At 43.6% G+C, this 15,766-nt stretch overlaps 1 protein-coding gene across 1 annotated transcript in view; it reads right to left on the bottom strand.

The window, feature by feature from the left end:
- Positions 1-15,766, bottom strand: part of cacna2d3a (calcium channel, voltage-dependent, alpha 2/delta subunit 3a) — a 418,100-nt gene that overhangs the window by 252,103 nt on the left and 150,231 nt on the right. The window contains exon 5 of the mRNA XM_053624733.1: positions 15,249-15,411. Within this exon, the coding sequence (XP_053480708.1) occupies positions 15,249-15,411 (163 nt within the window). The remainder of the gene's footprint in view (positions 1-15,248; positions 15,412-15,766) is intronic.

Raw genomic sequence — 15,766 nt, 5'->3', positions numbered from 1 at the left:
TGCAGGCCCCCTCTCTTCCATGGTGCCACTTAGAAACAAAGTCTTGTATTTCAACCTCCTTCCCTGCTGTGGTGTTCTCCTCCCTTCCTATAGCCCTTTCACAACACACGGATAATCCAATAGTATGTACCTCTCTAAAAATTTTCTATCAGTTTCACCGTCATTTTAAATCTATCTCGGCCTCAACCATGGCACCAATATGTAATAACCACCTCTTTCCCCCCTCCTTTACTGATTCCACATTTTCTTTGTGGGAAAAGAAGGGTCTGAAATGCTTTGAGGATCTTTTCATTAATAATGTGTTTGCAAACTTTTCTGAGTTGTCCTCGTCATTCAGTCTGCCTCCGTCTCACCTATTCCATTTCTTTCAAATTAGGCATTGTGTCTCCTCCCTATTCACTGGTTTTCCCTCCTTACCTACAAAGTCTGCATGGGAAGAGGTGTTCAAGCTGAATCCTCATAAGGTTGGCATTATCTCACGGATATATGCAACGATCTGGTCACAAGACGATTTTTACAATATCAAAACCATTAGTGCTTGGGAAGAGGAATTGGGCCTGGAGCTTGAGGATGATTACTGGGGCAGAGTGTTAGATAATATACGTACCACCACGTCCTGTGCTAGACATAGTTTCATACAATTTAAAGTGGTCCACAGAGCTCACCTCTCTAGGAGTAAATTGTCTAAAATATATCCCAATGTTCCTGACATGTGTGAAAAATGCAAACTTTCGCCCTGTAACCTGAGTCATATGTTTGCAGAACTTTTGGAACTCTTTCTTTGAAACTATGTCCGACGTTCTAAAATCAAATTGAATGTCTGTCCTTTAATTGCCATCTTTGGTGTTTCATCTCAGCGTCAGCCTCTGAACCATAAACAAGCTAGTGTTGTGGCCTTTGCATAGTTACTTGCTCGGCGCAGAATATTGTTGTCTTGGACCTCTCCACAACCCCCCTCTATATCAGTCTGGCTTAAAGACTTAATGTTCTTTTTAAAACTTGAAAAAATCAAGTACAACATCAGAGGCAGGGGTGACTCATTTTTGGGAAAATGGCAACAATTTATTACCTACTTCAATGATGTACGCACCCTGGAGGTGGATTGAAGAGAGGTAGTCGGTAAACACTAATCATCTTACCCTTTTTTTTTCTTTTGTCTTTTTTCTTTGAATGTTTGTTTGTTATTGTTTTTTATTTCCCCCTTTCTTTTGGTTTTGGCTGTGGTTGTTTTGTTGGGGTTGTTGGTTGTGGTGTTATAATGTGTAAAATGCAAATTTCCAATAAAAATTCTATGATCAAAAAAAAAAAAGAGAAATAAAGTAAATGTTCAAAATCTTGAATATTTTATATTCAAGATTTTGCACTTAAATGAAGCAATTTTTTGATATTGATTTGCTTTGTAAAAAAAAGGTCAGATTTTCCTCATGCCTAATCTCTTAGATGAAATAGAAGCATGTGTTCAGAAAATTATATATATATATATTATACATATATATACAGTGCCCTCCACTATTATTGGCACCCTTTGTCATGTAATGGTGTATGAGACAAATGAAGTTGGAGCTTATATTTATTAAGAGAGAGGCAGACAAATCTAAAAACATAAAGCACAAACGTGGTCCAAAACAGGCAAAAGGTCAGGCAAATGGCAGACAGGATAAATTAGGCAAAACAAGAATCAATAATGAGGACTAAACAGTATCAAAAACCATGAATCAAGGAACGAGGATCAAAGACTTGGTATGGTTCTGGCAGTTCAACACAGACACACAATACTTCACGCCGAACAAAGACACACGAGGGGTTTAAATAATTTACATAATCAAAAGTGGAAATGAGAAAAGGTGAGACATTAGGAAGGAACCAATTACATAGCAAGGGTGGAGACAGGACAGAAACCAAAATAAAACACACGTGTCAAAAGTAAACAAAATCCCCCCCAAAAAAGAACACTCCCCTGGCAGTCCTGGCAAAATGTCCACACAGTCCCCCAGGTCCCAAGGCAGACATTGTCCATAAAGTAGCTGGTTCCCAGAGGAGCCGAGGAGCAACATGTGGATGGAGCATGCTTGCCAGGGTTGTGAGGGGGAAACAAGGCTTGGGAGGTCGAGTTGTCGGCCTAAGCTGGTCTTGGGAGGCTTTGCCATCGGCCTCAGACAGGAGCTTGACTTGGTAGGCTGCCTCATCAGCCTCTAGCAGGAACATGACTTGGGAGGCTGTCGCGTTGGCCTCTAGCAGGAACATGACTTTGTAGGCTGTGCCATCAACCTCTAACTGGAACTGAACCTGGAGGTCATCTCGTTCACCTCTATCAGGAACATGGCTGGATAGATCACTTCATAGGTCTCACACTGGGGCTCGGGAGATGTGGTCGCCATGTTGACCTTCGGCTGGAGCTCTACAGGGTAGACCACCTCATGGGTCTTTGGCTGGAGCTCTGGAGATGAGGTCGCCAAGTTGACCTATGACTGGAGCTCGGCAGGGGAGACCACCTCATTGACCTCTAGCTGGAGCTCTGTAGATGAGGTTGCCATGTTGACCTCTGGCGGGAGCTCTGTTGTGGAGGCCACCCTTTTGGCCTCTGGATGGAGCTGAGCTGTGGAGGCTGCCCTATTGCCTGGGACTGGAGCTGGGCTGTGGAGGCTGTCCTGTCGGCCTGCACATCTTAGGTGGTGAACGGCGAGACCGGTTTATCCGACAGGCTGGCGTCCCCCAAAAGATTGTCCAAGTTGGGGGTGTACTCTGGGTTCCCGAACACCTTCACAAATAGTCCCACAAACTGAGTTATGTCATTAAGTCCACTGGTCCCGTGGCAACTAGAAACTCGGCCCACTGGCGGTACAGGCCAAAGAGCCAGAATAGCCACTGCTTCTCGTCAGGCTTGGAGACCGCCAGGCTTGCAAAATATTCTTTGCAGTCGAAAAGAAAATATTCAGGATTACCAAAAAAAAATCATACAGGTCCAGGAAGTCTATGGCAGTCCACTGGGGGAACAGGATTGAGTCAAAAGCTGGCAAGGTTTTCTTGGTTACCCTGGTATGATGTCTCCTCTGCACACACACACACACACACACACACATATATATATATGTATATATATATATATATATATATATATATATATATATATATATACACATATACACACACACACATTGTATATTTTATATATATATATATATATATATATATATATATATACACACACACACACACACACACGCACACACATACAGTGCCCTCCACTAATATTGGCACCCTTGGTAAATCTGAGCAAAGAAGGCTGAATGAAAGGCTGTCTTTATTGTTAACCTTTTGATCTTTTGTTCTGAAAATTCACAAAAATACTCTGCTCTCATGGATATTAAAAAAGTTGCCAACACAACACAGGTTTATATAAAAAAAAATGAAACATAGGTGTGCAACAATTATTGGCAACCCGATGAATTCATATGCTAAAATATATTTAGAGCTGCAACAACTAATCGATAAAGTCAATAATAATCGATTATGAAAATCGTTGTCAACGAATCTCATTATCGATTAGTTGGTCTGTGCGCGGCACAGGGTACTCATTGCGCTATTTCTGTACCGAAAACACGCTTCGGAGAGTAAATACTAAAGTTGCGTCCCAAATGACGTACTATACACTTATATGCACTGTGTACTCTACCGTCTAGTGTATGAATTTTAGAAAGGTAATATCTCAAATAGAACACTAGCAGTTTATTACTAACCGGAAGTGTACACCACTTCCTGGTCGACGGCGCATGAGGTCATACGCACGTAATGTGATGCTGCTAGCTTTAGCCTAATACCCAGAGTCACTGACAATGACTTTCTTCAGTTTACTGTTTATGTCAGCATTACCTTTTATTCCCAACATGAACACAGTCACCATCAGATGGAGGCGAACTCGTCGAGTAACTGACGAAGAAAGTCCTCTAAGGCAGGGAAGCATTTTATATTACACACCGTGGAGATCAGACAGTGCTCCACGAGCACAAACTTATGTTTATATCCAAAATGCTCCACTGTGTGTAAGGGGGAGGGGAAACTGGTGCAAGCTGCTTAAAAGGTTTAATTTAATTCCAGTTTATTGTCATTATATGCTGTATTTGCGTGCTTGCAGTGTAAATTCTTTTGTTTATTATAACGGAAGTGATGTGTTAGTAACGAAGCCTCATTACTACTCACGCGCGGTGTAGACGTGGTGATACAGCGTGGGACTGTGAGTAAGATCTCTAATGTTTAATTAAAACATTATGATCAAAAGTAAACACAAGTAAAATAATATTCCTAAAGGCAGTGAGTAACAGAAACCACAAGGTGCAGTGAAAGGGACTTTTTATTATTAATTTAGGACTGTAGTTTAATTCTGTGCTTTTTGTGCATCCACAAAAAACAATGCATAAATACTTATATATAATATAAACTAAAGTAAATTTATATATATATATATATATATATATATATATATATATATATATATATATATATATAGTATTTATGCATTACTTTTTATGGATGCACAAAAAGCACTGAATTAACCTACAGTCCTAAATTAATAATATACAGTGCATCCAGAAAGTATTCACAGCGCTTCACTCTTTCCACATTTTGTTATGTTACAGCCTTATTCCAAACTGGATTAAATTCATTATTTTCCTTCATCATCCTTGAGATGTTTCTACAACTTGATCGGAGTCCACCTGTGGTAAATTCAGTTGATTGGACATAATTTGGAAAAGCACACACCTGTCTATATTAGGTCCCACAGTTAACAATGCATGTCAGAGCACAAACCAAGCCATGAAGTCCAAGGAATTGTCTGTAGACCTCCGAGACAGGATCGTATCGAGGCACAGATTTGGGGAAGGGTACAGAAACATTTCTGCAGCATTGAAGGTCCCAATGAGCACAGTGGCCTCCATCATCCGTAAATGCAAGAAGTTTGGAACCACCAGGACTCTTCCTAGAGCTGGCCACGTGGCCAAACTGAGCAATCGGGGGGAAAGGGCCTTAGTCAGGGAGGTGACCAAAAACCCGATGGTCACTCTAACAGAGCTCCAGCGTGTCTCTGTGGAGAGAATAGAACCTTCCAGAAGAACAACCATCTCTGCAGCACTCCACCAATCAGTCCTGTATGGTAGAGTGGCCAGACAGAAGCCACTCCTCAGTAAAAGGCACATGACAGCCTGCCTGGAGTTTGCCAAAAGGCACCTGAAGGACTCTCAGACCATGAGAAACAAAATTCTCTGGTCTGATGGCCTGAATGGCAAGTGTCATGTCTGGAGGAAACCAGGCACCACTCATCACCTGGCCAATACCATCCCTACAGTGAAGCATGGTGGTGGCAGCATCATGCTGTGGGAATGTTTTTCAGTGTCAGGAACTGGGAGACTAGTCAGGATTAAGGGAAAGATTAATGCAGCAATGTACAGAGACATCCTTGATGAAAACCTGCTTCAGAGCGCTCTGGACCTCAGACTGGGGCGAAGGTTCATCTTCCAACAGGACAACGACCCTAAGCACACAGCCAAGATAACAAAGGAGTGGCTACAGGACAAATCTGTGAATGTCCTTGAGTGGCCCAGCCAGAGCCCAGACTTGAACTCATCTCTGGAGAGATCTGAAAATGGCTGTGCACCGACACTCCCCATCCAACCTGATGGAGCTTGAGAGGTCCTGCAAAGAAGAATGTGAGAAACTGCCCAAAAATAGGTGTGCCAAGCTTGTAGCATCATACTCAAAAAGACTTGGGGCTGTAATTGGTGCCAAAGGTGCTTCAACCAAGTATTGAGCAAAGGCTGTGAATACTTATGTACATGTGCTTTTTTGTTTTTTTATTTTTAATAAATTTGCAAAGATTTCAAACAAACTTCTTTCACAATGTCATTATGGGGTATTGTTTTTAGAATTTTGAGGAAAATAATGAAATTAATCCATTTTGGAATAAGGCTGTAACATAACAAAATGTGGAAAAAGTGAACCGCTGTGAATACTTTCCAGATGCACTGTATATTCTGGTATGTGTCTGTGTGTGTGTATGAGTGTATTGGGTTGTTTTCTGTTTTGGACAAACAGTTGTGTAAAGTTTTAAGTTTTAGTCTGAAGTTTATATTTGTAACACTTAGTTTGTGGATTTTATTTCAAATAAACAATAAAAATGGTACTGAAAGCCCCCCCCATCCGATTAATCAAAAAAAATAATAATAATAATAATTAACCAACTAAACAATTATGAAAATAATCGTTAGTTGCAGCCCTAAATACATATATATTTTAAGTATATTCCCATTGATGTTTTTTTGTACAGCTGGGTGACTATGAACAACAAATTGTTCAGCCAACCTTCCTGTTTCACAAGGGTATAAATATGAGGTAATGCATAGGCCAAATTCCCTTAGTTCCTCAATAATTAAGAAGTTCCAGTCAACTGGAAATGTTATGAATCAACCTGGAAAAGGACGTGTGTCTATATTGTCCCAATGCACTGTGAAGGGGATGGTTTGAGTGACCAAAAAATCTTCAAGGATCACAGCTGGAGAATTGCAGAAGTTAGTTGCGTCTTGGGGATAGAAAGTTTCCAAAACTACAATCCGAAATCACCAACATCACCATTTACATTTACATATATGGCATTTGGCAGACACCCTTATCCAGTGCGACTTACAGAAGTGCTTTGAAGTCTCTATCAATAAATACATCCCGATAATGGTTCACTAGGTCACTGACTAAGAATATCATCAGTCTTAAAACTCTGTTGGGAGGTAATAGAGAAAGAAAAAACTCTGTCTTCAGTTTGCCAGACACTACTGGAACTTCAAATAGGATCGAATTCCCTTTCAAAGGGCACTCAGTGATGCGTGAGCTCCATGCAGCCATGATCAAGTGACATGACAAATAAGCACATAAGCAAATAAGATATAAAAACGGTACCTGTGAACCGCGCCATCAGCCTTATTATCTTCAGAAAGACTGTATGTCGGTTGTTTGTGTAACACTCGCAAAAATAATCTTCATTTCCTCTTTATCTTTTTTTTTTTAAAATAAGAAAGATCTTTACTTTACTGTACAGAGAAAAGTATGAGTTAGAGAGAATTTAGGAAGTGTGTTACGCCTTGCTCCCATTTCATCATGGGGACACACTTTCTGTGTGAAGTGTCTAGGGTTGGAGCATGGCAGGGCAGCCCTCGAGAGGTCTGACTGTGCACATTGTGAACGCCTTACGATTATGCAGCTCCACGCGAGACTGGCTCTCTTCGCGCCCAAAGGGAGTTAGGGTTTAGAGCCTCGCAGATCTCAGGTCCTGGGGATCTCGTAAGGATCTAGAAGAGGAGCCGGAGACGAACGCTGCTCTATCTCTTGCTCTATCTTCCGAGTCCGGCTCGCCGCCAGATTTGGAGCTCGCATCGCGGCGACTCCTTCCGTTATGGAAAGCCAAAAAATATTATAACTTCCTCTATGACTCCTAGGAGCCAGAAGGAAGTGCCAAAAATGGAGAGTAGCTCTCAACCATATAAAGAGCTGTAAGGCCACCTTAGCATTGGTGGGCAAGACCTATGTAGTGGTTCTTGCTTGTGGGTCATTGCATACAATGGCCATGTTGCAGACCTGCTGAGTGAGCTCAACATATGTTGGCGTTCAGTTCAGTTCAGACAGTTCCTTCCCCATTGTGTCGAGTTCACAACGCTAGTGCGAGGGTGGCACAGAAGGTGAGTGTGGCCTGCCTCTCCTGGACTGCCAGGGGAAAGTGTTGCCACAGTCGCAGCCTGCTAATAGGCCTGATATGAGAATGATCATACAGGCTGAGCAGACAAAGGCCTGCAAAGGCAGAAGGATGTATCAGGGGACATGAGGTTGTTAGGGCAGTTAGCCCTCAGTACTACTGTAGGGCCTCCCCTAGCCAAGGCTGTCCCATGTTTTCAGTGTTCTCTGGTCAGCGAGCTTTCACAGGGCAACGAAAATCTGATGCTTTCCCTCCAATAGAATGTGGAAAAGTTAACGTCACTAAAAGACCATCTGGCGACATGGAAACCACTGCCAAATGTGTCTCCATGGGCCCTGTCTACCGTAGAAAAGGGTTACCAGGTCCAGTTCAGAGCTCGGCCCCCCGGTTCAGAGGTGTGCTCACCACAGTAGTCAGCACAGAGCAGAGCCAGACGGTAGCGCAGGAAGTAAGATCCCTCTTGGGCAAAGGGGCCATAGAACATGTACCCCATTTACTGAGGGAGGGACGTTTTTACAACCGTTATTTCCTGCTCTGCAAAAAAGATGGGAGTAAGTGGCCAATTTTAGATCTGCGTCATTTGAACTGTACTCTGATACCAACATACAGGTTCAAGATGCTAATGCTCAAATTTATCGTTCCAGAGATTCAGTTTAAGGACTGGTTTGTGATGATACAGTGAGGGAAAAAAGTATTTGATCCCCTGCTGATTTTGTACGTTTGCCCACTGACAAAGAAATGATCATTCTATAATTTTAATGGTAGATTTATTTGAACAGTGAGAGACAGAATAACAAAAAAAAAAAATCCAGAAAAACGCATGTCAAAAATGTTATAAATTGATTTGCATTTTAATGAGGGAAATATGTATTTGACCCCTCTGCAAAACATGACTTAGTACTTAGTGGCAAAACCCTTGTTGGCAATCACAGTGGTCAGACGTTTCTTGTAGTTGGCCACCAGGTTTGCACACATCTCAGGAGGGATTTTGTCCCACTCCTCTTTGCAGATCTTCTCCAAGTCATTAAGGTTTCGAGGCTGACGTTTGGCAACTCGAACCTTCAGCTCCCTCCACAGATTTTCTATGGGATTAAGGTCTGGAGACTGGCTAGGCCACTCCAGGACCTTAATGTGCTTCTTCTTCAGCCACTCCTTTGTTGCCTTGGCCGTGTGTTTTGGGTCATTGTCATGCTGGAATACCCATCCACGACACATTTTCAATGCCCTGGCTGAGGGAAGGAGGTTCTCACCCAAGATTTGACGGTACATGGCCCCGTCCATCGTCCCTTTGATGCGGTGAAGTTGTCCTGTCCCCTTAGCAGAAAAACACCCCCAAAGCATAATGTTTCCACCTCCATGCTTGACGGTGGGGATGGTGTTCTTGGGGTCATAGGCAGCATTCCTCCTCCTCCAAACACGGAGAGTTGAGTTGATGCCAAAGAGCTCCATTTTGGTCTCATCTGACCACAACACTTTCACCCAGTTGTCCTCTGAATCATTCAGATGTTCATTGGCAAACTTCAGACGGGCATGTATATGTGCTTTCTTGAGCAGGGGGACCTTGCGGGCGCTGCAGGATTTCAGTCCTTCATGGCGTAGTGTGTTACCAGTTGTTTTCTTGGTGACTATGGTCCCAGCTGCCTTGAGATCATTGACAAGATCCTCCCGTGTAGTTCTGGGCTGATTCCTCACTGTTCTCATGATGATTGCAACTCCACGAGGTGAGATCTTGCATGGAGCCCCAGGCCGAGGGAGATTGACAGTTCTTTTGTGTTTCTTCCATTTGCGAATAATCGCACCAACTGTTGTCACCTTCTCACCAAGCTGCTTGGCAATGGTCTTGTAGCCCATTCCAGACTTGTGTAGGTCTACAATCTTGTCCCTGACATCCTTGGAGAGCTCTTTGGTCTTGGCCATGGTGGAGAGTTTGGAATCTGATTGATTGATTGCTTCTGTGGACAGATGTCTTTTATACAGGTAACAAGCTGAGATTAGGAGCACTCCCTTTAAGAGTGTGCTCCTAATCTCAGCTCGTTACCTGTATAAAAGACACCTGGGAGCCAGAAATCTTTCTGATTGATATGGGGTCAAATACTTATTTCCCTCATTAAAATGCAAATCAATTTATAACATTTTTGACATGCGTTTTTCTGGATTTTCTTGTTGTTATTCTGTCTCTCACTGTTCAAATAAATCTACCATTAAAATTATAGACTGATCATTTCTTTGTCAGTGGGCAAACGTACAAAATCAGCAGGGGATCAAATACTTTTTTCCCTCACTGTAGATCTAAAAGATGCATATTTCCACACAAATATTGCCCAGTCACAGGAAGTTCCTGAGGTTTGCGTTTTGAGGCAATGCATACCAATATCAGGTTCTTCCCTTCGGGCTAGCTTTATCCCCTCACACCTTCACAATGCTCTGGCTCCACTGCGACTCCAGGGCAGCCATGTACTAAACTACCTGGATGACTGATTAATTCTAGCATGATCCAGGGAACTGGTGATTCAACATCGAGATGTTGTTCTTGCCCACATGAAGAGCTTGGGGCTCAGGTTGAACCTCAAGAAAAGTATGCTTTTTCCAGTGCAGAGGACAACTTTTCTAGAGGTTATAAGGATTCTAATATGATGAGGGCATTTCTAACCCCAACATGCATAGGGTCAATCTTATCAACATTGAGCAAGATAAAGCTGGATCTGGGCATCCCCTTCAGTCTCTTATGGCAGCAGTAGCCAACGTCATACCATTGGGCCTATTGAACAGGAGACCGTTTAAGTGGTGGCTGAAAAGTCAGGTTTTGTCAGAGGACAAAACCTCTGAGAGTAGAATCGGGTCATCACACTCTAGGGGCATCTCCTTATAGCAAGACGGTAATGACAGACACCTCCCTCATGGGCTGGGGCACGGTCTTACATGGCTGTCCAGCTCACAGTCTCTGGAGCGGCCCTCATCTGGAGTGGCATATAAATCACCTAGAAATGCGGGCAGTTTTTCTAGCACTGAAATTCTTTCTTCCTCGTTTGAGATGTCACCATGTGTTAGTTGTGATATACAACACAGCGGTGGTCTCATATCTACCACCAGAGAGGATTATGTTTATGCCCCCTGTTCAGGCAGGCGCAACTAACTCTTCTCTGGGCAGAGGGAAAGTTTTTGTCAGTGAGTGCAATGTACATTCTGGGCAACTAGAATGTGGGGGCAGACAACCTGTTGAGGCAGGGGCTAAGGCCCAGGGATTTGAGGCTTCATTTGAGGCTCCACAAGTGTCAGGCGGTCTGTCAGGTGCACCATTTGAGCCCTTAGAGTCAGACTCAGAGAAGCTTCTCACTCTAAAGGTAGCTCTTCTGCTGGCCTTGGCATCTCTCAAGCAATTACAGTAGGAGATCTAATGATGCAAGTGATGCTGTGCTTCAACACAGCATCACCTGTACTGTTGCGGCCAAAGCAGACCAGCAGCTGCTCCGACTTACCCCACTGGCCGGAGTGTGTACGTAAATACAGAGAAATACTGGACACAGTAGGTGCAATTTCTCTTGTTCTGGTGTGAGGAACATTGGAGGGCAGAAAGCCTGCAACACTACTGGCTGGGCAGCAGACATAGGCACTTTAGGAATATAATCTGGCCTAGGATATAGGAAGGCCTTGGCTAATCCAGGGGCAAAGTAAAGGCATTAAGGGGCAACAGAGTGAGCCTGTAGATCTCCTACTCGCTTAAGAGATGTCATGGCCACCTGAAGAGCTATGTTTAGAGTCAGAAGCTTCTCTGAGGCTGACTCTAATGCTCAAATGGGGTGCTTCACAGACCTTCCAGGACCACAGAAAGGTAAGGAAGGTATGCATGGTCTGCAGATGGGCCACAGTCGCCTGACACCATACTGTACATAAACCTCTATGTTAGAGGATATGGCCCCACAGAGGCTTCATCAAAAGGGGCATGGCTGGCCGAAATGGTGGCCACATAGACCCTGATTATAGAAGGAGCCAACGCAGCTGAGAAATGACCTTGGAAGAACTCCAGGACTGTAGCTATTATACAGTTTACTGGGTCTAACTGACATTCCTCACACAACAAGACAAAAAGCCTCCACTTGAGCGCATATAATTTTCACGTGGATGGTGCTCTAGCGTTCAACATGGACTCTACAACCTCGGTTGAAAGACCAGAATCTATGAGCTGGTGCCCCCCAGGGGCCAGACCCACAGTCTCCATAGTTCCGGCCGAAGATGATAAATCAACCCTCTTGCTTGAGACAGTAGATCCCAGTAAATGGGAATCTCCCAAGGAGTGCTGTCTAGCAGGGATATTATCTCTGAGAACCATATTCGAGCTGGCCAATAAGGTGCTACTGGGCCTGAGGCTACTGGGTCTGAGCCCCAAGCTCCTCATGTGGGTCAAGAACAACATCTCGATGTTGAATCGCCAGCTCTCTGGATCACGCTAGAATAAACCAGTTGTCCAGGTAGTTTAGTACACGCATGCCCTGGAGTCTCAAGGGAGCCAGAGAGGCGGGCCACCATACTTGCCTTCTGTGCCTCCCTCACATTAATGCTGGTGAACTCGACACGACGGGGAAGGAACTAGCTGACCGCAACCATTTGCTGTTTCGTCTCATGAAACCTGTCGGCAATGGCATTAACCACGCTGCCGAACAGGCCAGGAGGTTGAACATGGGTGTCCAGCTGAGAGACCTTATCCTTATCTCAAATCCCTGAGAGATAGGTGCCTCTCAGTCACAACCAAGATACCCATTGAACGGCCAATATGACGGGCCATTTGCTTGCTCGCCTGAAGAGACAATTCCATGGTGTGGCGAAGCTCCGCCACTGTCTCGGGCCCAATACCCTCCCCGCTGTTGAGCTCAGCAGGTCTGCTTGGTAGGCCTGCAACATTGTCATTGCATGCAGTAACCCACAAGCAAGACCCGCTGCCACATAGGCTTTGCCAACCAATGCGTGGCAGTTCCTGAACTCTCTCTGACTCATACTTTTCTTTTTTTAAAGGGACAAAAAAGTTAAGATATATATATATATAGAGAGAGAGAGAGAGAGAGAGAGAGAGATATTAAATAGTAGAAAATTAAGTATTTTTTACGAGCGTTCACACAAATGACCAACATGCAGTCTTTCACTGAAGATAATAAGGCTGAAGATGTGGTTTACAGGCGTTGCTTTATAGTCACACGATGCGCAAAATGCCACGTCACTTGACCACACAGACCTCCGGCTGGAGCTCTGTAATGAGGTCGCCATGTAGACCTCCGGCTGGGTTCTGCAGAAGAGACCTCCTTGCTGGTCTCAGGCTGGAGCTGGGCTGTGGAAGCCGCCGCGTCAGCCTCTGGCTGGAGCTGGGCTGTGGAAGCCACCATGTCAGCCTCTGGCTGGAGCTGGGCTGTGGAGGACGTTCTGTCGGCCTGGGACTGGAGCTGGGCTGTGGGTACCGCCCTTTCAGCTTGCTCATAGTAGGTGGTGAATGGCGGAACAGGTTCGCTCGTCATGCTGCTTCCCCCCAAAAGTTCCTCCAGGTTGGGGGTGTACTCTGGACTCCCGAACACCTTTACAAATAGTCCCACAAACAGAGTTATAGTGCTAAGTCCACTGGATCCTTTAATGACTAGACAATTTGCCCACTGGTGGGCTGGGCCGAAGAACCGGGACAAAATGAATCCCAGTCACTGCTTCTCGTAGGGCATGGGATTCACCAGGCTCGAAAAATATAACTTACAGTCAACCAAAAATACTCTGGGTACCCAGAAAATCCTTCATAAGGTTCCGGGAGATCCATGGCAGTCCACTGAAGAAACTTGACTGAGTTGAATCTTGGCATGGTTATTTTAGCCTGACACCTATCATACGGGTCCAGGGAATTCATCATAGGCTGGTTCAAATTGAGCAGTGGCATGGATTTCTTGGTCTGTTGTCTCCTCTGCTTTCCTACTGCACCCATAGTTACGCGAAGTATTCTGTCATGTAATCAAGGTGGATCAGGTCTGTCATGTAATCAGGGCTGAGATGCAAGTGCAGTACAGCTTTCTTTGAAGAGAGGCAGGCAGACAAATCCAAATTGTAGGGCAATATCATGGTCACAAAACAGGCTAGGGGTGGGCGATCGGCAAACAGGCAAAACAGGGCTTAAATGAGAATCACGAATGAGAGCAAAAACCGGATAAAAACAACCATGAAATGAGAAACAAAGGACAGAACAGCTTAGTAGAGTACTGGCAGCAAAACACAGAAACAACACCTTGCATAGAACAAAGACACATGAGGGTTTAAATATGCAAATTAATCAAAGAGGGAAATGAGAACAGCTGGGGCATTAGGAAGGAACCAATTACATAACAGGGGCAGAGACAGGACAGAAACCAAAACAAACACACATGTCAAGAAGGAAGTACCCAGGTGCAGGTGAAAAGTTCACACACGAATAGAGGAAATTTAGGTCATTAACATTTAACATTAATAAATAAGAAACATTACTCTTTGCTTTTACAGAATAAATTTTCACAGTATGTGTATTGGGCACATTATTATTATTAACATAAAGGCCATTGTGAAGTTTGCAATGTACTTAGGTGCAAAAGAGAGGAAAACCTGGAGAAAAGTGGGAAAAGTGTGAGAGTGCATTTGTGTGTATTAACCATCTTGGGAGGCCCAGGGAACGCCTTGGAAGGCCCAGGGTACAAGCACAAGTCTGACCCTACCAAGGGTCAGACAAGGAGCAAGATAGAGGAGACAGTGGTACAGGATAGAAAACTAAAAAGAGGACCAACTCTACCACACAGATAAGCATTAGAATGCTCACTCATCCCTGACAAGAGAAAAGTCTGTTGCTCAATCGATGTAGAAATAGCTCAAAAGTAGATAAGGAACTGCTAGAAAAGATAATAGACCCTACAGTATAACTGTCAAAAATGATGATGGACTGAGTTAAGAGATAAGGGAAATTTAGAGCAGTGCTAAATGAGTAAACCTAAGATCTCATGGAGATAATGGGAAATTACGTAACTGGGATACATGTGGAAGATTGTGATTGGATGTACAAGAAGGGGAACTATGTATGATTGATTAATGTTAGATATGGTGCCATGCTTGAAGTGTATATAAAGAGACTAGGTGCCACTGAAGCTTCAGTGCAAGTTACATCTTCATGTGACGTGCATCCCTGGTGCCAGCTGGGTTATTTGCTGTCTTGCTTGACTGCTAATAAACCTACTTCATCTGAATCCAGACTTCGTGAGTTTGGCTGTTTTATTTATCTTAAGTGTAAGATAGATCTTTTAATCAATTTTATAGTTTGAATTTGTGAGCTAGCAGGGCTAATGTAGGTTGGAGAAGCAAATTATCCTACAGCAGTTCATGTGCGCTGAATGCTCCGGCACTCAGCGCGAGGGGAAATCCGTGAAAATAATACAAGTAAATATTTCTGTTCTGCATATTTCTCCTGCAAATTACAAAGTTTTTTATGCTAAAGTGCCTTTTTATTAAATTTTTTAAATGACAAGGAACGTACCTTTGTTATACATGTTGGTAGGTACCTGCACAACGCTGAGGCTGAGGTTAACAGACAAGTTGTTGAAATGGTCATTGGGCTGCAGGATGAACTCCCCCCCTAGCTCCACATTATTGCCTTCCTCATTCACCTCATTGATGAGCACAGCATTGAAATACTCATACTGCAGAAAAACAAGAAAAAGGGTCTATGAGGTGCCATAAATCATCTTATATGTACATCACTGCTTTTATGAGGCAACAAGAATTCCAAATAAATTTACAGACTCATATTTGCAACATGGTGTTTAGTGCCAGGTGTGAAAACTTGGAGAAGTCAAGTGGTCAAAAAATGTTTCAATCAGGTACAAGCTGCATAACTCTTCTGGGTTTAAAAAAAAATGCACATTATGTAACCTTCTGCACAAAAGGTAATGAAAATCAAGATAGAATGTTATTAAATAAAAAAGAATTTCTGCTCCACTCAAGCTATAGATATAGCCATCAAAGTTATAACTACACTTAGTATTCTGTAGTTGC

This window comes from Ictalurus furcatus, chromosome 5, assembly GCF_023375685.1.
Source record: "Ictalurus furcatus strain D&B chromosome 5, Billie_1.0, whole genome shotgun sequence".
In the NCBI taxonomy this organism is placed as follows: Eukaryota; Metazoa; Chordata; class Actinopteri; order Siluriformes; family Ictaluridae; genus Ictalurus; species Ictalurus furcatus.
This window is presented reverse-complemented; position numbering and strand designations above follow the sequence as displayed.